We start from the raw sequence: 24,422 nt of genomic DNA, 5'->3' as shown, positions 1-24,422 counted from the left end.
ATATATATACACAAAGAATTAAGTTAAGCACCCCTACACAACGAATTAAGGTAAGCACCCCCTAATATATATTCTTTGTGTATATGTATACATTGGCATATATTCTAAGGTATGTGAGATCAAATAATGATTGGTATGACATTAGCAATTATCCATTGATGAAATGCAGATGAGTGCACGCATCTGTGACGTAGGGTTGAGTCAGTGATCCGATCACGTGGGTCCTACACACGTTATTGACGCAAAGATCGCTAGAGGTCTTCTCAGAACAATGACTGTACGTTAGAAAACATAAACGTCATCCACACTGTCCGTGATGGACCTATAGCTCCATACTTAAATTGAGGTGAAAATATGCCTAAAATTCCCAAAAAATTTCACCTTAAATTATTCAGAATAAAATATTGAAAACGGCATGATTGTTATGTTTTTATGTGACCATAATATCACTTCTCCAGAAAATATAGCAATATCATGGGTATATTACACTGTTTTGACGACAACAAACTTGTAACGTGCGAGGTTGTAAAAAAACGGGGGGGGTGCTTAACTTAATTCTTTGTGTATATATACATGTCAGAAGATTTGCAGCTCAGGATTCCTATTGGAAAAAGATAGTACACTGAGCAATAAAATAATTTAAATTCTTTATTAATTACCAATTAATCAGCACACTGAGCATCTGACAATGCAAATATGTAGACCTGGTGGTGCCTTAGCGGTTAGGGTGCGGCTTGGGATCCTCGGATCCTGGGTTTGAATCCCGGTCAATCGCTGAATTAACACCAGGGGGGTTGACTGAGCCTGCCATCCTTCCGAGGTCGGCAAATTGAGTACCAGTTCACTGGTAATTTATTGTGTGTCACAAGAGGCGACTAACAGGGTTGTCGGCAGGAAGAGCATCCGGCCATAAAACATTGCTTCAAAAAAGGGGACCATGGTGCCCGACAAAGGCCAACCGTTGCTCTGCGGGGAAAATGGCCTCTAAAGGTGGTTCTAAAGGTGGTTATTAAAGCCTGACGTTCCTAGAACAAACTAGCTTTCTTCCTCAGAGGAGTTAAGAACAGTGTGGTGGTGACACCGTTAAGTTCCATTGGAGACAGTTTGTATCATGGATTGGTACAAGTCTTCACCAATCACAGGGCTTCCCTGCATTCAAATGACTGCTGTTTTTGGAGTTCTAATCGATTGCGTAATGCTTTGCATGTGAAATGCAAGTCGATGTGTCGGTTGATGGAGTTTTCACAGGACTTCCAGGTCTCGATAATCTCGCGGTTCACCCTTAATGACCTGTGCCAAGGATACTGGTCTGCCTCAATGAGAATGTGTGTTGGTGTGTATGTGTCGCAACCAAGGACAGCCTGTCTTGTCGCCTTACAGCACGTGGTTGTTCGGTTAGCCTTGTGGTTTATCGTTTGGATGTTTGGTCAACATAATTGGCTTCACAATCTTCACATTGTATGTTATAGATGACATTCTTTCTGTCCAATTTGTTCACCTGGTCCTTCGGCATTGGCAGCTGTGCTCGTAAGGATGCTTGTAGTTTGTGGCTGATGTTATCATTGTCCTGATGTAATATGCAGCTTGTGGTTTTAGAAACATGTTGGATGTATGGATGTATGGATGTGCCACTGTGTGTGTTGAAAGGGCTGGACTGTTGCTGCTGTGGTTGTGAGTTGGGTTTCTGGCAACCAGATTTGATGAATGCATTTGGTGGTGGTTTTCTCGCAGTAGTTGAGTGACGTACAGTATCTCAATCCAGTGTTGTTCGCAGTCACTGCAGTGTATTTTTTCACAGTCAACGAAGCTGCAAACACAACTTTGTAAAAAATATTTTCGCAAATAAGGACTTTTTAGCAGTTTGAAATGTTGCTAAGCTCAATTAAGCAGTTTTAATTTTGAGATTTGGCTCAGGTGAAGAGGTTTTAGAGCTTATTAAGTGATAGGTGCTAATGGAGGTAGAAAAGATCAGGAGAGGTGTCAGGGCATGCAAAGAACAAACGGTACAAGACCAGAAAGGTGACGGTTAAGACAGAGAGACCACCCACCTGTCTGTGATAAGAAAGTGATAGGACCATAGACTCCACTTCATTGTGGAGTCTATGGTCCTATCAGTCTATGGTTTGTGATTTATCTCCAGTATAAATATTTGTCATTACTCCAATTGCCCAGAAGAGGGTTGCCCATTCAGCCTGAGATGGATATACCATTTCTATATGCTGAATTAATTGGTATATTTTGTTGAGAAAAAAACAATACTCGATGATTAAACAATGATATGGTCTTTTAGTAATTATAAACACATTGGTGCATTAAGGACAGATCAATAGATTGACATGATTCTGTGGTCTGATGAAACCAAGATTGAACTGTTTGGCTTCCATCTGGCCACTCTGTCATATAGCCCAGATCGGTGGAGTGTTGCACCAACACACATATATATATATATATATATATATATATATATATATATATATATATATATATATATATATATATATATATATATATATACATATACATATACATATATATATATATATTATATATATATATATATATATATATGTATATATATATATATATATATATATATATATATATATATATATATATATATATACATATATATACAGACTTGGCATTTAATATGGAATATATTTTTTTTCTTGACTTGGGTTTACTTTCTTAACTCAGTATATCAATCTGGTGAGTTTCTTTTACACTTTGGTGATTTATTTGTTAAAAGAACCATGTCACTGATTGTCTGTCGCAGCAAGAAGTCAACAACAGGATTATATCACAGGTGGCATGGCAAAATGTACGGACAGGTGCATTTGACGATTGGCTTCACAGTCGGGTATACAAGGGTTGTTGCATTCTGTATTAGTGGAAAACAACTGCTGCAACGTCTCCAAAAGTTATTGCCACTTCCTCTGGAGATGGTCCGTCAACTCGACAATACAGTTTGTCATGGAGTGGTGGCTTTACGAAATTACAGCATGAAAGAGCGTGCTATTGCTCGGCAGTATGGCATCACTCAAGGTCAGGTGTCAAAGATCCTGAAACGAAATGCTCAGAGGGGTGTCCCTACTCCAATACCGAGGCCAGGACGTCCCCGCAGAACCACAAGGAGGGATGATCGCCAGCTGCACTGGTTAGTCCGCAATGGCCGTACCAAGTCAGCTAATCGGCTTAGGGCTGAGTGGCAGCAACTGACAAATGTGCCTGTATCTCAGAAGGCTAGTCAACCAACGACTGGTTCAAGCAGGCTATCGTGCCAGGCGTCCCCTGAGAAAGCCACGCACTGACCAGACAACACCGCCAGCACCGATTGCAGTGGGCCAGAGAGCACCGTCAAAGGCAGCCAGGACACTGGAATCACGTGATCTTCAGTGACGAGTCTAGATTTCTGGTCTATCATCAAGATGACCGCGTCCGAGTGCGCAGACAAGTGCATGAAGCCTACAACAAAGATTGTATAAGTGCCAAGAGTCCAAGCTGGGGGTGTGTGGGGTGACCGTTTGGGCTGCTTTTCATGCAGGGGGCAAAACTGACCTGGTCGTTCTGAATGGAAACCTGAACCAGTTCAAGTACAGGGCCATTCTGGAAGAAACATTGCTTCCATTTGCTCATGCAGCCTTTCGAGGAAACGTTCTCTTCCAAGATGACAATGCACGGCCTCATCATGCTCGCATGATCCAACACTTTCTTGCTGACCGTGGTGTAGAGCATATGGAGTGGCCTGCCATGTCCCCGGATATGAATCCGATAGAGAACTTGTGGGCAGAATTAACGCGTCAAATCGACCACTTGGACCAGCAGCCGACTCTGTGCGTGAATTGCAGCAGGCTATTGTCACTGCATGGCAAGCGATTCCTGTCAAACCTTGGCAAATCTCGTGAACAGCATGCCTCAACGTGTACGTGCTCTCCTGAATGCTCATGGGGGTTACACGAAGTACTGAACTGTAATTTTACTGTCCGTAATCCCAGTCGTATTTAACTTTTGTTTTTGTTAAAAAATTTTTTGGCTAATGTGCAAAATAAAGAGATACTTCTGGAAAACGTACAGAAGTTTAACACAGTACTGTCCATGAATTGAGTTCGATATCAGTTAACATCACTTTCAAGAATCAATTTATTTGTTTCGAAATGTCAAATGTGGTTTTTGTTTCTTTTCAAGGTCACATTAACAAAATCTAGAATAATTTCAACATAATTCCAATGAACTTTTGGTTCTAAGACATCTTGAAAAGTAAGTTCACCCCCACAAAAAAATATTCCATATTAAATGCCAAGTCTGTATATATATATATATACATATATATATATTTGTATATATATATATATATATATATATATATATATATATATATATATATATATATATATATATATTTATATATTTATATATATATATATATATATATATATATATATATTTATATATATATATATATATATATATATATATATATATATATGTGTGTATATATATGTATATATATATAAAGAAAACACCACAAGCTGCTGAAGTGGAACTTGTGTATTCATTTGCAGAATCAGTGTGGTGCTCTGTGCATCTTCATGGAAATGAGCAGTTGTTTATCGATTGTTGTTATCGGACCCCGTTAAGTTCAGAAGAAAATTCAGAAAAACGTGGTCAGTTATTGGATCTGACATGTACACGAAGGGGAAACAAAATTATTGTTATGGGAGATTTTAACGATCCAGAAATAGACTGGCAATCAATGTATGTCCATGCTGCAAATTGTCAGTCAATACATCAATTTGTAGACCCCATTCAGCACAATAACCTTCAGCAGCATGTTATGGAACAGACAAGACAAGGACAAGGTCAGAGCTCCAATGTTCTGGATGTCCTCATCAGTGACAAAGAGGATATGATAGAGTCCATAGTGCACAAACTTCCATTGGGCACAGTGATCATTGCTGTCAAGTATTCAGACTTAACCTGGACAAGTAACTGGAACTCACTGTGAAGCTGGAGACATTAATTATCATAAAGAGCACTCTGATGCAATGAAAAGAGAATTATCTGACATCAGTTGGAAGAAGAAAGAGAAAAACATGAACTGCTTCCAAGCATGGAAAGCATTTAGTACTGATATGATGAGCAAACTGGATAAGTACATACCGAAGTTTAAGAGCAATAGAAGGAACCGCAAGAGCATATACATGACAAGAGAAGCTCCAGAAGAGGAAGCAACGATGTTGTTGTTTTTTTTTTTTTTTTTTTTTTTTTTTTTTGTATACAATATCGAGGCTCGTGAAAGAGCGAACATTAATCACACAGAAAGACAAACCGACACATAAAACATATAACATAGGGAGCGGTAGACAAGATGGGGAGAGAGGGGGAAGGACACAAACACAACATTTGAGAGCAGGGACCGAGAGACATGGAGACATCGAGAGATCTGAGAGAGGGCGAGGGCTTTGGGGGGGGGGGGGCGTGGGAAGGGGGCAGTGGGAGAGGTATAAAACATATGGACACTGCCAGGACTTCCAGGAAAGAAGTTGGAATTTCAAACAAGGTGGATCTGGGGTGAATTAGCGGGGGTAGAAAAGATCAAGGTTTTGGATGGGGGAAGATAAGAGATGGTGGTGAACAGCTGTTTTAAAGACCTGGAGGGAGGAGTGGGATTGAAGGGAGTGAGGGAGTTTGTTCCAGAGGCGGGAGAAAAGAGGAATGAAAGAGTGAAGGTGAGCGGAGAGCCGAGATTTCGGCAGTTTAACCATCAGAGGGTTGCTGGCAGATCTTGTGCGACCTGTAGGAATATTTGGGGGACAGAGCACAGAGAGAGCTGGGGGTGCAAGGCCGGAGAGGAGTCGGTAGAAGACAGAAAAACCACCTACCTGCCTGCGGTGAGTGAGTGAAAGGCCCTCAGAGATAGCTTCATCGCGGGAGATTCCAATAATTCTGAAAGCTTTGGTTTCAACAGCGTGAAGCCGAGCTAGGTGTGAGGCAGGAGCACCGGCCCATAGGGGAGAACAGTATTCCATTGAGCTGCGGATGAAAGCCTTGTATGTGGTGAGGAGCTCAGGTGTGCCGAGGAAGGACTTCGCACGACGGAGGATGCCCAGTCGGCGACTGGCTTTGGAGGCCAGCTTGGAAATGTGGTTTTCCCAAGAAAGATCATGGCAGATAGTGAGACCCAAAATCTTGAGCGACAGAACTTCTTGGAGAGGATTGTTGAGAAAGTAGATGGGAGGGTTGTCCAGTCGATCTTTTCGGAGAGACATAGTAAGAGTGTGAGATTTGTCAGGATTGAAAGACATGTTCCACTTGTTTGACCAGTCTGTGATTTTGTCCAGGTCTTCAGAGAGTGAGGAGGCAGCAGACTGCCGATCTGAGGGAAGAGGAATGGAGCGGCAGAGAGTGGAGTCATCAGCAAAGAGATAGAGAGGATTTTCGAGAGAGTCAGAGAGATCATTGATGAAGACCAGAAAAAGCACGGGGCCCAGAACACTGCCTTGGGGAACTCCAGCCTGAACAGGAAGAGGAGATGAGAGAAACCCATTCAGGGCCACACGTTGACGACGACTAGAGAGGAAGTCCGCCAGCCATGCGTGGAGATTTCCATGGATACCAAAAGAGGAGAGTTTGGTGAGCAGAGCGGGGTGCCAGACCGTGTCGAAGGCACGTGATATGTCGAGGGAGACAGCTCTAATTTCCTGTTTGGCATTGAGGACCTCCATCCATTGTTGAGACAGCAGAAGCAGCATGTCCAGAGTAGAGTGACCTGGTCTGAAACCAAATTGATGATCAGAGATCAAGCCATTGGAGAAGAGGAAAGATTTCATATCAGAAGCAATGATGGATTCCATGACTTTGCTGATAATTGGGAGAAGGCTGATTGGTCTGTAGTTGCTAGGATCTGTTTTTGCACCTTTTTTGTGCAAAGCGGTGATGTTGGCTGATTTCCAAGCAGATGGCAGTTGACCTTGAGCAAAAGAGAGGGTGAAGAGAACAGAGAGAGGGTGAGATAGAGCAGCAGGGCAGGATTTTAGGACCCGTGGGCTGATGCCGTCGGGTCCAGTTGCAGAATCAGAGTCGAGGGTTGACAGAAACTTTTCCACCTTGTCAGGAGGAAAGGACACGGAGTCCAGGAGCAGCAGGGTACGACTGGGTATGGTGGGTACAGAGAGGGATGGGTTTGGGACACAAGATTTAGAGGCAAACACAGAGTTGAGGCATTCAGCTTTTTCACGTGCGGAGTCAGCTGTGTAGCCGTTTGAGGTAAGGGAGGGGATGGAGGGGGAACAAACACCAGAAACGGATTTGACCAGACGCCACCAGGATTTGGAAGAGGGAGACAGATAAGAGAGTTCGGTCTTGAGAACGGAGAGATATTGTTTCCTGGCTCTCCTGAGGGTGGACACACACTTGTTTCGGGCTTTGTGAAAGGAAATGAGATTTCCTTCCGTTGGATTTGCTTTCCAGGAGACGAAGGCAAGTTGTTTCTGGGCAACAGCCTCACCACAAGATTCCGTGTACCATGGACGGGAGGAAGGGTATGACAACTGAAGACGAGATGGGATAAATCTGTGCATGAGAGAGAGCAATTTACTTTGGAAGAATTCCCAGGATGAGTTGATGTCAGAGGTGGTAGAGATGGGAGACCAGTCCAGATGATTGATGGCTGCTTGAAGACCGTGCCAGTTGGCCTGAGTGAAATGCCAGACTCGTCGACGCTGAGCAGGCTCCCTGAGGATGGTCAGAGAGATGTCCACTTTAACAAGGACATGATCAGATGTTCCGATCGGAGCAGAAGAAGAGCAGCAGACATTTTCAGGGAAGTTAGTCATAACCAAGTCCAGAAGAGAAGATGTTCCGTTGACTGAGATCCGGGTCGGGAAATTGACAGATTGTGTCAGTCCCAGTGAGTCGCAGAAGTCCTTTGCTGAGGAGCCATGGCTGGTGAGAGAGGTACCCACACCCAGCCAACTGGCATGATGACAGTTGAAATCACCACATATGAGGAAGAGAGAGTTGGGATGAGTAGATAGAAGTTGGTCCATATCATCAGACAGCGAGATGTAGATGGAGTCATCACTGTTTGGTGGACGGTACAACACACATATGAACAAGAGGTGGGAGCGAAGGGGAAGCCGTAGCCAGAGGTATTCCTGGGGGTGAGGTGGAGAGAGTGCAGTGCAGGGCGAGTGAGGAAGAGAGTTTTTGATAAAGATAGCAACCCCGCCTCCAGGACGAGGCTCAGGTCTATCATACCGGAGGAGGGAGTAGCCCGGGAGAGATACTATGGAATCAGAGACATCATAAAGGAGGAAAGTTTCTGTTAAGCAGATCACGTCTGGTTTGACAGAAGCAACCTGTATGGAGAGATCGGTTAAGTTTGAACGAAGGCCCCGGATGTTTGAGGTCCATACCGTTAATGAAGAGGAAGGGGGAGCATCAGATACAGAACAGGGGGGAGGAGGGGTAGGGTAAGATGTGGAAGAGGTGGAAGAGGTAGGGAGAGCTGTTGAAGGTGTGTCAGAGATTTCAGAATAGCTCGGAGAAAGGGAAGGATGGGGCGGACAAAAGGTTTGATGGTGATTGGGTGAGCCACAATGAGGTGTTATTTGAGGAGGGGGAAGAGCGAGGCAGAAGGTTGGGGGAGATGGAGGTGAGAGTTTGAAGGGGGAAGAAGCAGGGAGGACGCTTTGAGGAGGGGGAGTGAGCGGGGGGAAATTGAGAAGCAATGAGGGTGGGGAGATTTGAAGGGGAGTGGTGAGGGGGGAGTTTGGGAGGGAAGGGACAAGGGGAGGGATTTGAAAGGGATGGGATATGGGGGAGATTTGGAGGGGAGGGGTGAGGCAGGATTCTAGGAGGGGAGGGGCGAGGGGGCGTCTTGGCGGGGAGGGGTGAGGGGGTAGTTTAGGAGGGAGGGGGCAAGGGGGGAGATTTGAAAGGGATGGGTGATGGGGAAGATTTGGAGGGGAGGGGTGATGGGGAAGATTTGGAGGGGAGGGGTTATGGGGAAGATTTGGAGGGGAGGGGTGAGATTGGATTTTTGAAAGTGTACGATTTATGGGAAACGAACATTTATTGCAAAATGAGTTTCTTGTGACCTTCGAGTTAAAAATATGTTTAAGGACGCTGGATGGAGGACGGAGTGCAGGAGAGTTTAGGGAATGTAGAACAAAGGCACTATAGGAGATGGATATTTTTTTTGGGATGAATTGATTTGGTGAGCAAGTCGAAAGCAGCCTTTTAAAGAAGAAGAAGAAAAAGGTGTTATAAAATATGACGGAATACATAACTTGAGGGGAAAGTGTAAACATTGAAGGTTAATGAGTGAAAACTATCTGGGGAAATGGGGGAGAAACACGTGGTCGAAGAACGAACGAACGAATAAGAATGAATAAACGAATGAGAACAGAGAAGGAAATGTTTTTTTTTTTTTTGAGTTGAGATTTACACAAGGAAGTAGGCTATGGGTGAAAAGACTGGGAATACAGAGAACGAAAGTTATTGGATCACAAACGACGGACCACTGAGAGAAAAACAAAGCCTCAAGGTTGTACAGTGCACACTGTACAAGGCCTTGCTCGCGACACGGCAAACAGACGATCAATTTATGAAAGATAAACACCGAGAAACAACCAAAGTTGCACACAATAACTTCACACACCGAAAGATAAATACAGTTTCGACAAAATACAATTGTGAACAGACTTAACTTCGAAAAACGTGGAGACCGTGTGGAGCTTCGAAAATCCCTGCCGCCGTCTCCAAGATCTCGCGAGATCTCAATGTTGGAGTTGGAGTAAATACACAGTTTATGAAAGTGATTATGACTATGATAATACGTAAAAGTGAAAGATGAACATCGAAATGCTACACATAACTTTGAGGAAGAGTATGAGGAATCCCTGGTGCATAACCTTAACTTTGATAGACCCTAAGAGGTTTTTCCGATACCGTATGCCAACAACAATGAGAAAGCAGAGGCCTTCCATAAGTCCACCTTCCATAAGTCTGCTCTTCTCAAGCATTGAACAAACTAAAGTTCAGTATTACAACAATGGAAAGACTGGGGTATTACAGGATCACCTTCTTCCCCGAATCGGATGATGATGAAGATTGTTGTTATTATTATTATTATTGGAAAGTAGAAGTGGGGGGTGCTTTTTACAAAGATTGATCGAAAATTTGTTCAGTGTTAGTATTTTTCAGCTCCTTTCTTTGAATTTCAGTCATGGTAATTTTTAAATTACAATATGCATGCACAGTAGATGTAATGAATCTTGCGGTGCCCCTGAGCTATTGCAATGATGTAATATTGCAATGAGATAATGCGAGACTATTGCAATGTCCCTGTCTGTGTGTCAGTGTCCATATATGTTTGCTTTAAAAATCTTTTTCTCTGCAACCGCTTGTCTGATTGATGTGAAACTTTAAACATCGGAGGGACTCCCAGTGGGGAAAATGTTATTGCTAACTCTGACATCATATGTCACATGGTATGGCAGCCATATGGGATTAAAGGAGAAAATTGACATCATTTTCTGTGAAACCGCTCAATGAAAAAAATTGAAACTAGCCCATCAATTTCCCACGGGGTGTATATGGTGATAACAATGATGTCATCGGAGAAGTGCTTTATAATCCATAATTGGTTGAATTGAAATCCATATTCCAAAAATCTGAAATTTCATATATCTGATCTGTGACCCGATGTGAGTGAATAATTAAATTTATGATGTCATATGTCACGTGGTATGGCAGTCATATTGCATTCAAGGAAAAAAATTGGATATCATTTTCTCCAAAAACACTCAAAAAAATTGAAACAGCATATGCCATCAACACCCCATGGGGTATATAAGGTGGTAATGATGACATGATCAGTGAAGTGGTATTCCAGCCATCATTTGTTGAATTGAAATCTTTTCTGAAAAATCTGACACTTCATATATTTGCTCTATGATCTGATGTGAGGGAAGAATTAAATTTATGATTTACACAACCCATACCAAGGAACTATGTGACATAACAGGGTGCATGGACGATACGTGTATATGGGCCAAAATAGCAGTGGGCCATCATAGTAGCGTGTTCAGTTAATGATGGTAATTTTATTCAGAATGAACGTGCGAGATGAGACTATGCGTTCTACGAGTGCTCTTCTAGCTTATGATGTTTTTTTTATTCTCTCACTGCTTTTTGTGTTATTGATGACATTTATATTGTATTGATATATGTAAAAGGACCACGATGTAAATGAATTATTTTGTCTGGTAACAACGCTGGCATCACCAACACATTGAATTCTGATTTGACAAATATTTTCATGAATACTGGGTTTCTCGGGTCTTTCCTACTGAATGAATGCTTAAACTTCCATGAGGCCAGACACTAGGTGGTTCACTTTCTCCACCGGATGCTCCTCTTCTCATGGTCCACATGATTTTGCTTTCTAGTATTCTACCGTTCCGCATGTAGTGAGGCTCCTTGTACGTTGAGCTGCAGAAGTCGCTGATAAATGATACAGGTTCTGTTTGTGATATATTATCTCCAGTATAAATATTTGTCATTACTCCAATTGCCCAGAAGAGGGTTGCCCATTCAGCCTGAGATGGATATACCATTTCTATATGCTGAATTAATTGGTATATTTTGTTGAGAAAAAAACAATACTCGATGATTAAACACTGATATGGTCTTTTAGTAATTATAAACACATTGGTGCATTAAGGGCAGATCAATAGATTGACTATTCATCAGTAAAATTCATACCATGAATGTGAGTGACTGAAGAAAAGAAAAGAAAATACACTTTGTTGCTTTTAGATATAAACCTTTCAGGTTTAGCTGTTTCCCCCAAAAAAAATTTAACAGGCTTTAGCAATCTTGAAATGGTAGTCTTAAAAAGATTTGAAAATCAATCTTGAAAAAAATCCTGAAATTATCTTGTTCATGCTTCCAAGCTTTAATAAGATTATTTGTGGTGCAGGGGTCAGAGGAGGGAGCATTTATGTCATGGATTGAATAAATCCTCTCGAGGACAATGATATAATCATATATGTACTACCCACTACCCAAATGTCCACAGATCACAAATGCTACAACGAAAGCGGTGTGGACTACCGCGGCACAGTGAGCAAGACCAAATCTGGGCGCCAGTGCCAGCCTTGGAGCTCCCAATACCCTCACTCACACGGGCTGAATGCACGCCAATATGCAGAACTTGCTGGTGGGCACTCATTCTGCCGTAACCCAGGTGGCGAGCGTGAAGCTCCGTGGTGCTTCACACTAGACGAGGGGGTGCGTGCAGAATTGTGTGACATCGGTCTATGCAGTGAGTAGTGTGATTTCTCACTTATTAAAGATTAATTAATCCACAGAGTAACTTGAAAAATGAGTCCAAAGCTTTGGCCCTGCAGTTGAAGGCATTGCCATACATATTAAGGATAATTTTAAAGCTAAAACACGCATGTTGAGCTTGTGATTGATTAAAGCAGCATAATGTGCTTTCATAGCTTGGCCATATTTGTCCATTTCAGAGCACACTTGCCCAAAGCCTGTGGCATATACTGTACTAGAAATATCACAAGAGTTGAATTTTGTGCCAAATTTCGAACTTTGTCAAATTGTTTTGACAATTTTATGATATACTGAGCCTGGGAATACACACTGTTGGCCTTTAATAATTTCATTCCAGCTCAACAAGCTTACAAGCGTTTGGCTCCTGCAGAAGACGCAGCACCGTTGGTACAGCGCAACTAATTAAGCGCAAATAAGTGATTTGAAAATAGTTTCCAATTCTGAGCAAGCCTCGCTTTCCCCAAAGCAAAGAAGTTTAACGTTTTATCTAGTGTGTGTGTATATGTGTGTGTCTGTGTGTGGCATGCACACACCTTTAGTGTGTGCATGTACACATATATTGCCTTTCATTTGCATGTGGTGTTGGTATAAGTATTTCCATGACCTTTAATCACTTTTCAAAGTCCATTTTCTTTTTTAGCAGTTTAAAAAATATATTTATTGCCATTAACGGACAGTGAAATATTTAAACTGTACCACATATAATGATGGCCTATAATCAAAGCCTATTTCGTGCACATTTGGGCATTTCACTCTTTTTTCAAAAAGAGTAGGACCTGCTTTATCCAGACATCTAAATAACGGAAAACCCATTATCCAGAAAAAATCAGGGCTAAAAATAACAAACAAATAAAATGGTGGATATTTCCAGAGGTACCTTTGTACCAATTATTGTCTCTCAGTGGTGATGTTGGTGATGGTGTTTTTTTGCAGTCGTTTGCACCTCTCCAGGCTCATATTCAAAATATTTGGAGAAGATTAGATGTTTTATTCGATTTTTAAAGTGGTGTGTTTAAAGGCTTTATCATCGAACAAAGCTAATTCGAACTGAGCCGGACGGCTTGTGGCTAATCAGGTACAAAATCACGAGGTGCTCCTCCTAAAAGCCAAAATGCTTATCGAATACCTTAAGTTTGTTCATTCAAAATTGCTCTTAAACATGTTTGCATGAGTTTTCAGACACAGAAAGTGTTTTAGTGAAAACCACTTCCAATGGCCTAATCAGAGGCAGAAATGCAGTACCCAAATGTGAAAGTAAGCAACTACCGTTTTTTCCAAACTACAGAACCGAATTTGAACACCATCATCCCTATTTGTGTGTGCACCATCATCCCTATTTGTGTGTGCACCATCATCCCTATTTGAGCGTGCACCATCATCCCTATTTGAGCGTGCACAATCATCCCTATTTGTGCGTGCACAATCATCCCTATTTGAGCGTGCACCATCATCCCTATTTGTGCGTGCACAATCATCCCTATTTGTGCGTGCACAATCATCCCTATTTGAGCGTGCACAATCATCCCTATTTGTGCGTGCACCATCATCCCTATTTGTGCTTGCACCATCATCCCTATTTGTGTGTGCACCATCATCCCTATTTGTGCATGCACCATCTTCCTTATTTGTGCGTGCACCATCATCCCTATTTGTGCGTGCACCATCATCCCTATTTGTGCTTGCACCATCATCCCTATTTGTGCGTGCACCATCATCCCTATTTGTGCATGTCGACTACCTAGTTCATTCTGTCCTATTTATGGAATCTAGTCTACCCTCTTCCCCTGTATTATTTTTTAAATAAACCATTTTAATGATAAGAAGCGTCTTCCAACCTTTTTGCCTCCCGCGCATTTCACCGCCAGGTTCTATTTTAATTTGGGTGATCTTTGGGGAACATAATATAGAGATCAATGAGTGAAGAACACAGTGAATTAAAAGATTGTTTTGGCCTTCGGCTCAGTCGGTCTGTGTTAACGGACCATCGTACGTGACAGTATCAAGGACATGACTTTGGGCAGGCCATCCTAATAGTTGTAGAGTTCATACCTCTGGTAAGTATGTTTCCATGTGTGCAGTGTGTTACGGATTCATCACTTCCGTTGTGGTGGCTTTCATCCACTTGAGACATTTCTGGATCCATGTATTATTATTATTGTTGTTTGAGGGAAATAGCAATTATTATTGTCAAAAGGTAAAAGGAATGTTTTAAAATGAAACAGGAACCGGATGTCGATGAAGCGGAAGGAGAAGAAAGAGGGCGAAGTGAGAGAGGTCAGACAAGAAAGCCGAGTTGCTCCGGGTTCTGAAGCGAACGTTGGCGAGCAAGAGTCACTAGCGAACTTTCGGGTTTCCGGGAAAGGAGTTGTCATTGTCTGAGTTGTCATCGCTGTGACCGATTAACCTGCGTGTCAGGTTTTGCTATCGATTCAGGAGAGAATCATCGCCGTGCTGGTGCGCCACGAGACTGGGCCGTCGGCCATTTTGACTCGCACAGGACTTGTGCTTCGCTCGCGGTTTCGTTTCTTTTCGAAAATTTTCACCGCCTTCAGACGTCGATCTGGGGCGTGTGTGTGACGTGGCTTTTTGAAGGCTAATTCGTCCATACCCGAGGGTGTGATCTCTCAGTCGCCTGTAGGGTGCCTTTGGATTTCCCAATCGCCTTGAAGGCGCCTTTGTACAGCTTCGGCTGGGTGACTGTTCTTGCCATCCGCACGGGATTTTGGTTTCGATTGGACCTCGTTCTAGCGATCGCTGGAGCGAATCATCTGTGGCTTGAAGCCAGGAATAAGAGACATTGGGGATGTTCTGGTTTCACTCACTTGGAGCACAGTGAGTTATATATTATAACACTGATAGTACCATCATAGAATATTGACTGTACTTTAACTTTTGATTCATATTATTGTTGTTTGGTTATTCTTGTGTGATCTTAATACAATATTTGTTTGTGAGTAACAATTGGTGTCACTTCACCATTGATCTTTGACATACAGAATAACACATTTTTCTGCCGTGACTCCTCTCGGGGCTCGGAGGTACACCGTGGCCAGGGGGTCGGGGAGGAGCACGTTACAAGTGTGATGGGGCCGTTGTCACGCTCGGAAGCAAAGTTGTCGCCAATTTTATCCTCCATCCAGGTGGAATACCATGGTGGATTAGAAACTGCTTGTACTTGTTCGCATTCATTGTTCCTGCAATTATTAACAAACTAGCCGAAAGTACCCGGCATTGCCCGGGTTATTTTTGAATGAATTTACGACTATAATTCAGCTTTTACTCGCGGCTGTAGAAGATTGACTACTATAATTCAGCTTAGCTTTTAATTGTGAAATGGGCCCAGCTCCAGCACCGTTGGTACAGCTCAACTAATTAAATAAGTGATTTGAAAATTGTTTGCAATTCTGAGCATGCCATTCCGACCGTCGAAAACCAAGGCCTGTCAGTGCTCCAACTCAATGTCGAGGGCCTCACCACTGCCAAGCTCGAAGTCATACGACACCTCGCCGACTTCAACAAGGCAGCAGTCGTTCTCCTACAAGAGACACACTGTGCAGCTGACGACAACCTCAAGCTGCCTGGGTTCCTTCTCGCTGGGTCCATCCACAGTAAACAGCATGGAATGGCAACCTTCATCAGGACTGAAATAAGCTGGACAGCCATTAGCCAATCTCCACCAGGCTCCAACATCGAGTGGCTGGTCACCAAAATCCAGGAAACATCGGTCGTCAACGTGTATAAGCCTCCTCCATCAGCGCTGATGGCATTATCACTCCCGACCGTTACTGCACCCGCCATCTATGCAGGTGACTTCAACTGTCAACACACAGACTGGGGTTACAACTACACAACACCAGACGGAATGATGCTGAGCGACTGGGCCTCCAACACCGATGCACTGCTGCTGTTCGACCCACAAGAGCCTCCAAGCTTCTTCTCTGCGCACTGGAACACCTACACCAATCCGGACCTGGCCTTTGCCGTGTGCCGCACCAATGACCCGAAGCCTGAGAGACGCGTCATTGACAGGTTCCCCCGCTCACACCACCGACCGTCCATTATCAAAGTGCCATCACTGGTGCAGTCGGTAGCGGGCAGACCTGTCAAGAGATGGAACTTCCGGAAGTCTAACTGGCAGTCGTTTGCTGCAGAGACGGAAGAAGAACAGCCGGTCTCCAGAACCCAAAAGCTGTTGATGTGGACGCCGCATACGCAGCCTATTGTAAGGTTCTCCTAGGTGCAGCAAAGAAAAACATCCCGCGTGGCTTTAATAAGAACTACATCCCGGGTTGGGACGAGGAGTGCAGCCATCTCCTGCATGACCATCAGCAGGCTAGCTCCAGGGAAGTAGTGGACGTGACTGCAACAGCACTACTCCAGAAGCTGGACACCACCCGTAGGACCAGATGGACTGAAATAGTTGAGTCAATCGATTTTACCCACTCTAGTCGCAAGGCATGGCAGACCATCAACCAGCTGACAGGCAGAAATACAATGCCATTCAGGTGCCCGGTGACAGCAGACGGCATTGCGTCCCAGCTCCTGAAGAACGGTCGCTTCCCGGATGCAGACAAAAACTTTGCCCGCCGGAAGTTGCGTGAGGTGTCTTCTCTCTCCAGGGCAGCCAGCGTGGATGCCAATCTCTCTGGAGACTTCACAGCAGCCGAACTCAGCGCGGCCATGAGCAAACTCAAGCCGGGTAAGTCACCAGGCCGTGACAACATCCATCCGGAGTTCGTCATCCACCAGAGCACAACAACATCTGGTTGGCTGTGTTCGTTCTTCTCGTCGTGCCTCCGGAGGTCCAAGCTCCCAAAGACCTGGCGCCGTGCTTCCGTCATAGCCCTGCCGAAGCCGAACAAACCTGCAGAAGATCCCAAGTCCGACAGACCGATCTCGTTGCTCTGCATCCCATTTAAGATTCTGGAGAGGATGATCCACAGCCGCATCGACCCAGTGGTGGACCCACAGCTCCCGCGGGAACAAGCCGGTTTCCATCGTGGCAGGTCAACAGTGGACCAGGTAACATTACTCACACAAGATATTGAAGACAGCTTCCAGGACAATGAGAAAGCTGGCGTAGTGTTCCTGGACCTGACTGCTGCATACGACACCGTTTGGCACCGTGGACTCCACCTGAAGTTGCTGAGGACAATCCCGGACCGGCATATGGTCAACTTCATCATGGAGATGCTGTCAAACCGCAGCTTCGTCCTACAGACCAGTGACGGCCCACGCAGCAGGCTCAGAAGACTGAGGAATGGTGTCCTGCAGGGTTCTGTTCTCTCGCCGATGCTGTTTCACATACGACCTGCCGGATACAACATCCAGAAAGTACGGTTACGCGGACGACCTGGGATCATGCTGCAACGACCAACATGGAAGGTGATGGAAAACGGTATCAACCAAGACATGGGCACCTTGGTAGCCTACCTCCGGAGGTGGCGTTTGCAGCTCAGCATTGATAAGACAGTGTCAGCGGCATACCGTCTTAACAACAGAGAAGCAAAAAGGGAACTGGACGTGTTCGTTAACAACAAACGCCTGGAGTTCCAGCAGGCCCCATAGTACCTCGGTGTACGCCTAGATCAGATACTGTCCTTCAAGCAACACCTAGAAGAAGTTAAGGCCAAGGTGACATCAAGGGTCTCGCTTATCCGACATCTCGCTGGTACGACCTGGGGTGCCTCTGCCAAGACCCTACAAATATCCACGCAAGCCCTGGTCTTCTCTGCAGCCGAATACTGCGCCCCAGCCTGGAGCAGAAGCCCACACGTGAGAAAGGTTGATGTTGCCATTAACAACGCCCTCCGCATTGTAGCTGGTTGCTTGAAGCCCACCCCGGCATTCCACCTGCCAGTCCTAGCGGGAATCGTCCCGGCCGGCCTCCGACGGGAGGCTGCTACCCTCGCCCTGGCAAGGAATGCCCAGAAACACGACTGGCACATCCTGCACAACACCACAACGATAGTGGCGCCTCCAAGCAGACTCAAGTCCCGCCATCCCTACAACAAGGCGGCACAAGAGATGCTCAGTTCTATCCCTGAGGACCTGTCTAGAAGCGCATGGCTGGCGGCATCTTGGAAGCAGGTGTGGGAAACGGCCGGGCCCACCTGCATCCACCGCTACACCTGGGACCCAGGAGGTGGCGTCGTAGGAGAAGACCTACCAAGTCTGCAATGGACCTTGCTGAACCGTCTACGTATGGGGGTCGGCCGCTTCAAATCATCGCTGAAGATGTGGGGCCTGGCAGACAGTGCCGCGTGCGAGTGCGGCGAGCCTGAGCAGACTGCCGAACACACAATCACCACCTGCCCCCTATACAGGCCACCTTCAGAAGCTGGCCTCTTCGACGTAGGACCAGAGACGAGGGCATGGCTGCATGACACTGAGCTGGCCATCTGATGATACACGAAAGAAGAGGAAGGGCCCCGCTCGGCCGAGGCAGCCACGACCGGCCTCACCACTGAGCTTATAACCTTCCCGGGGCCCGTCCCGACATTTTTGGTTCTTTTTGAATGAATTTACTACTAAAATTCAGCATTTACTCGTGGCCGTAGAAGATTGACTACTATAATTCAGCTCAGCTTTTAATTGAGAAATGGGCCCAGCCCGGCCGATGCGGCCTCGACCGGCCTCGCCACCGAGCCTAAAACCTTCCCGGGGCCCGTCCCGACATTTTTTGTGTCAGACGTTTCCTCCTATCTTTCACCGTTCAGGAGATTAGCTTGTGCAGACAAACAAACAAACAAACAAATAACCAAAAACTTTCTTTTTTATATATATAGACCAGCCGAAAGCACCCGGCGTTGCCCGGGTTCTTTTTGAATGAATTTACTACTATAATTCAGCTTTTACTCGCGGCTGTATAAGATTGACTACTATAATTCAGCTCAGCTTTTAATTGCGAAATGGGCCCAGCCTGGCCGATGCAGCCTCAACCGGCCTCACCACCTAGCCTATAACCTTCCCGGGGCCCGTCCCGACATTTTTGGTTCTTTTTGAATGAATTTACTACTATAATTCAGCTTTTACTCACAGCCATAGAAGATTGACTACTATAATTCAGCTCAGCTTTTAATTGTGAAATGGGCCCAGCCCGGCCAATGCAGCCTCGACTGGCCTCGCCACCTAGCCTATAACCTTCCCGGGGCCCGTCCCGACATTTTTGTTTCTTTTTGCATGAATTTACTACTATAATTCAGCTTTTACTCGCGGCCATAGAATATTGACTACTATAATTCAGCTCAGCTTTTAATTTCGAAATGGGCCCAGCCCGGCTGAGGCAGCCTCAACCAGCCTCGCCACCTCACCTATAACCTTCCCGGGGCCCGTCCCGACATCTTTAGGTCTTTTTGAATGAATTTACTACTATAATTCAGCTTTTACTCGTGGCCGTAGAAGATTGACTACTATAATTCAGCTCAGCCTTTAATTGCGAAATGGGGCCAGCCCGACCGAGGTGAGCCTCGACCGGCCTCACCACCTAGCCTAAAACCTTCCCGGGGCCCGTCCAGACATTTTTTGTATTAGAGGTTTCCTCCTATCTTTCACCGTTCAGGAGATTAGCTTGCGCAGACAAACAAACAAACAAACATACAAACAAACAAACAAACAAAAACTTTATTTTATATATATAGAAGATATAGAAGATAACCAATGCTAGCAGCAGAAATACATCCTGAAACCTCAACAAAACCTCCACCATGCTTCACAATCGGCTGTGGACACATATCCCTGCACCTCTCACCAACCCTCCTGATACAGTGTATCTGTTTTCCAAAAATCGTAAACATCAACTCGTCACTCCAAAGTAATTTTTTCTACTCGTTATCGTCCTAACTCTGATGTTATTGGGTATTTTTCAGTCTCTTGGCTTTGTTACCTTCAAGAAACAAGCTTGTTACCAGAAAGGGCTTTTTGACAGCCACTCGCACATGCAAACCACGTTTCATAAAAGCCCTTCTGACCGTAGAGTTCACTTGAGCCCCTGATGTCTGTGTCAGTTCTTGTGGAAGTTGAGCACTTGATTGTTTTATATTGCTCAATGAACTTATTTTTAACTATTGCTTATCTATTCTACTTAGTTTATTTGGCTTTTCAATCCGTTTTCGATCTTCAACTTCTCCAGTCTCATTATGATTCTGTCTTGCTTGAATGGCAATCTGGAAATACCTGTTTTGCGGGCTATTTCTCTCTGGTAATTTTTACTCTTGGTGTAAAACTATTAGTTTGAGTCTCGTCGAATTTGATATATTGGGCTTGGTGTGTGTTTATGTTGTCTGCAAGAGAGAAATTAAACATTAGTGAAAAAATGTGTTGGCCTCAGACTTTAGGATTATTTGGACAGGAAGAAAAATTTGAAAATGACCAAAATAAAAAGACAAATTATGGGAAACATTGTAGCATGCATAGAATAACCTCCCAATGGAATTTCCCCAGAAATTGCAGGAAAACATCCAAAATAGATATTTGCTGCTTTGCAGGAAAATGGTGATCACACCAAATATTGAAATTTCACGAGTGAAAATTGTAAAATACAATTAATGCGTGTTTCTTTAATAAAATATGTTCATTATAGCACCTTTTGTTTATCAAAATATGTCAATGTGACAATAAAAAGGTTTATTTTCAAGGTGGCCTAATACTTTTGCATAGCAACTGTGTATAAAAAAATTATATTATTTTTATTTTTATATTTTATAAACAGGAATCAAATTCCTGCGAGGGGCTAAGTGTGAAAAATTCTGACTCAATACGGGACTCGAACCACGGACCTCCATTGATTACGCGTCAACAGCCCACTGCGCTATTGAGCCAAGCGCAATCTCCTCAGAATTTCTCACACTTAACACTGTGAGCTTTTATAATGGCCGATGTCTTACGTGCCTTCTAGGCAGACCCCGGATGTTAGCCTAAGTATATGTATGTATATATGTATGTATATATGTATGTATATATATATGTATATATATATATATATATATATATATATATATATATATATATATATATATATATATACTAGCAGAAGTACCCGGTATTGCCGGGAGGGGGAGAGGACGGGAACGGGGGGGGGGGGGGGGGGGGTGCGAGCCGCTTGGCAAAGCGAGCGATTTTTTTTTTCATAGCGTTCATAGCGTCATAGCGTTCATAGCGTTCATAGCGATTTTTTTTGTCATAGCGGTCATAGCGTCATAGCGTTTCATAGCGTCATAGCGTCATCACGTGATCGCTCTGAGCGAATCAGCGCCCACCTGCTCTGATTCCGTTGATTCTGTGCGCTGAAATGCGCTGAGGTAAATATGAATAAAAAATATGGATCGTCAAATATTTTGAGTTCGGCCATGTTCGTCCCACGCTCAATGGCCATGTCTATGTCAAATATCAAGCACGTAAGCCTCTCCGTTTAGGAGTCTATCGGTAACATTACACACACACACACACACACACACACACACACACACACAAACTGTGTTTTATATATATATATATATATATATATATATATATATATATATATATATTTATATATATACATATATATATATATATATATAAATATATATATAAATATATATATTGTTACAGACGTGGTTTTGATGTTATTTTACCGAGCGGTTGGTATTACCGCGTCCGAACAGTTACTCCCCGATTAGAACCCGATTCCACCCGACGTTGACCAGATCGCACCGCAGATATTCAATCGGGAAACCTCTAAAGCGACCGAAAGAGAATGAAAAGAGAAGAAGACAGAGTACGGAGGAAGAACAGATTTATTATACACACACAAGCAATGGATGGAAGAAGCAGTCACACAGCGAATCGTTAACTTACACTATTCATTTTACTTAACCCCAAGACAACGAGTAGGACAGACGACGTTCACACTTACACAGGGGATATTGCAGGCAGGTAGGGCTTGAGGTGGATTGCTGGAGAGGGAGGCAAGTTCGGAGGCAGCAGCTCTCAATTCCTCGCGGTTTTGGCGGGAAAACCCTCCGTCGCGTATCCGCTGCTGTAGACGTCACGCGCTGGCTCGGCACACCTGCTCCTCTCCTTCTGGTGGAGCCGTCTCCCTCCTTTCAGCGCGTCTCTCCAAAGCTGGTTTCCTTTCCGAGTACCTCTCCTCTTTGGCTTGGAGCGTTTCGCATCTCACCGCTCCTCTTGGTGTCGCCTCTTCGCTCATCTCCCAGGTCATCTGGTGAAGCAGTCCCTTACAGTCGCTTTTATAACTCAGGGCGGAATCAAGCCGCCAGCTGCGAGGGCACGCCTACCGGGTCGCTCACCGCGGTGCTGATTGGCCATGTGGGGTTGGCTCACTCCTCCCCTCTATGCCGAGGTGGAGACACGCCTTTCTTCTCCGAGATTAGCACATGGGCAATGGCGGCTTGCGGGATTGAACACAACTCGCACCCTTTTTAAAGGAACTTTGGAGAGCGGAGATGTTTGGGGAAACTGCAAGGGCCTATGCTTATTTTGTTTGATACAATGCAAAGTCAATGTAGTGGGAAACACATATTTAGCCTACATAGAATAAGGAAATATACTATTTAAAAAGATATATCGTGACCTGCGTGTAAGTTTCATGGAATTAACTAGGAGGACGGCTGCGACCATTATTTACATTAACAGGGTGTTACACATAACAAAACCATACTTTTTACATTCGTTACACTTCCTCCAAAATTGTTACACTTCTCAAAAACCGTTACACTTCTCAAATTCGTTACACACTTCTCAAAACCGTTACACTGCACCCTGCTTTCTTCAGGCCGGACTCGGGCCTACAAAACTTTAACTTAGTGTGACACGTAGGTGTAATTCCCTCTACAATTAACCTGACCCTGAGTGTGACAATCTTAAAACACAAATAAGTATGTCCCCCTATTGCATTGCACCCTGTCTAACAGACTCAAGCCCACAGCTAACCGAATTACGGAATTATTCTCAAACTATACATTTACGGTGGGGAGCATTATTTACAATGACGTGATTTCTTATTTACAACGCAACCCAGGACCTGTGTTTTTTTTTTTTTCTCTTAGGGAACAAGAAAAAGAAATTCCTGTTGGGAGGGAGGAGACAGCACGCATTGCATCGATGCACCAGTACCAATACCACCAAAGCACCCAAAAGCACCAAAAGCATCACAAGCACCACAAAGCACCAAAAGCACCACTCGGTGCGCAGTCACCATGGTTCTTAATAAACACAACAAAACAACTGGTGGTGGTCTTCACTTTCTCTGCTGGGCCGATGTTCTTCCCGACGTCTTCTGGCTTCATGCGGCCTATTTGGACATAATAAAAAGCACAACTTGTGTTCGTTTTTATTTAGGGCCTCAGGGGCCAACTAAGGGTGGTCCACCTGTTTGGCATAGGTGCCACCTTACCGAGGTCCGCAAGCAAGATTCCCTGGCCACTATGGCCGGTCTCCCACAGAGGTGCCCTGCCCCAGAACCTGGGGTCCATCAAGTGGTACTTGGCCGCAGAACAGCGGTCCATAAAGTGGTACATCAACGCAATGCATGCTGGTTCTGGGAATCTCGGGCGCACAATGGCCACCTCACGCACGCTCCCCTCGGCACCCAATGGCGCACAGGTCATGTGGGAGACAAAAGAAAGACAATTGAGCGAGGGGTAAGGTCACAAGGGTACACGTCAATAAGGCAATGCAAGGCGAAATGCGTACGGAGGGCGAAGTGAGAAAGCTCGTCCCTACCGTACGTCACCCCCCTGTCACCTACACTACCCTTGCCCTTACCCCATATGTACAAGATCTACACATTACCAATTCGTCACTACTGTCACGTCTTCCCCATATTTCCCCTATACCAAATTCATCTCCACAATCCCTCTACTTCAAAATTTGCCATCACCAAATTCATCATCAATCCTCATAAGGAGGCAGAGATGGAATTACGCACAATGTCACACCCACGTCATGATGCGTCTCACAATCCAAAACATTTGCACAGTAAAAAATAATCAAAACATGGCATGGTGTGGAGTACCTGTCACCTCAGGTGAGTGGATGCAGATGGTGCGAGGAGATCCTTC

The 24,422-nt window shown here is 44.5% G+C and overlaps 1 protein-coding gene across 3 annotated transcripts in view; it reads left to right on the top strand.

Annotated features, from left to right (window-relative positions):
* The window catches only part of LOC137430847 (inactive tyrosine-protein kinase transmembrane receptor ROR1), a 290,148-nt gene that overhangs the window by 183,161 nt on the left and 82,565 nt on the right, over window positions 1–24,422 (top strand). For 2 of the 3 annotated variants that reach the window (XM_078779503.1, XM_078779501.1), the window contains exon 7: window positions 12,089–12,334. In XM_078779503.1, the coding sequence (XP_078635629.1) occupies window positions 12,089–12,334 (246 nt within the window). Of the gene's footprint in view, window positions 1–12,088; window positions 12,343–24,422 lie in introns of those variants that run through there. The other variant, XM_068121624.2, reaches the window with a different exon arrangement.

This window comes from Myxine glutinosa, chromosome 1, assembly GCF_964187855.1.
Source record: "Myxine glutinosa chromosome 1, kmMyxGlut1.1, whole genome shotgun sequence".
NCBI classification, from domain to species: Eukaryota; Metazoa; Chordata; class Myxini; order Myxiniformes; family Myxinidae; genus Myxine; species Myxine glutinosa.
The sequence above is the reverse complement of the archived record's forward strand: the minus strand, read 5'-3'. Positions and strand labels throughout refer to the sequence as shown.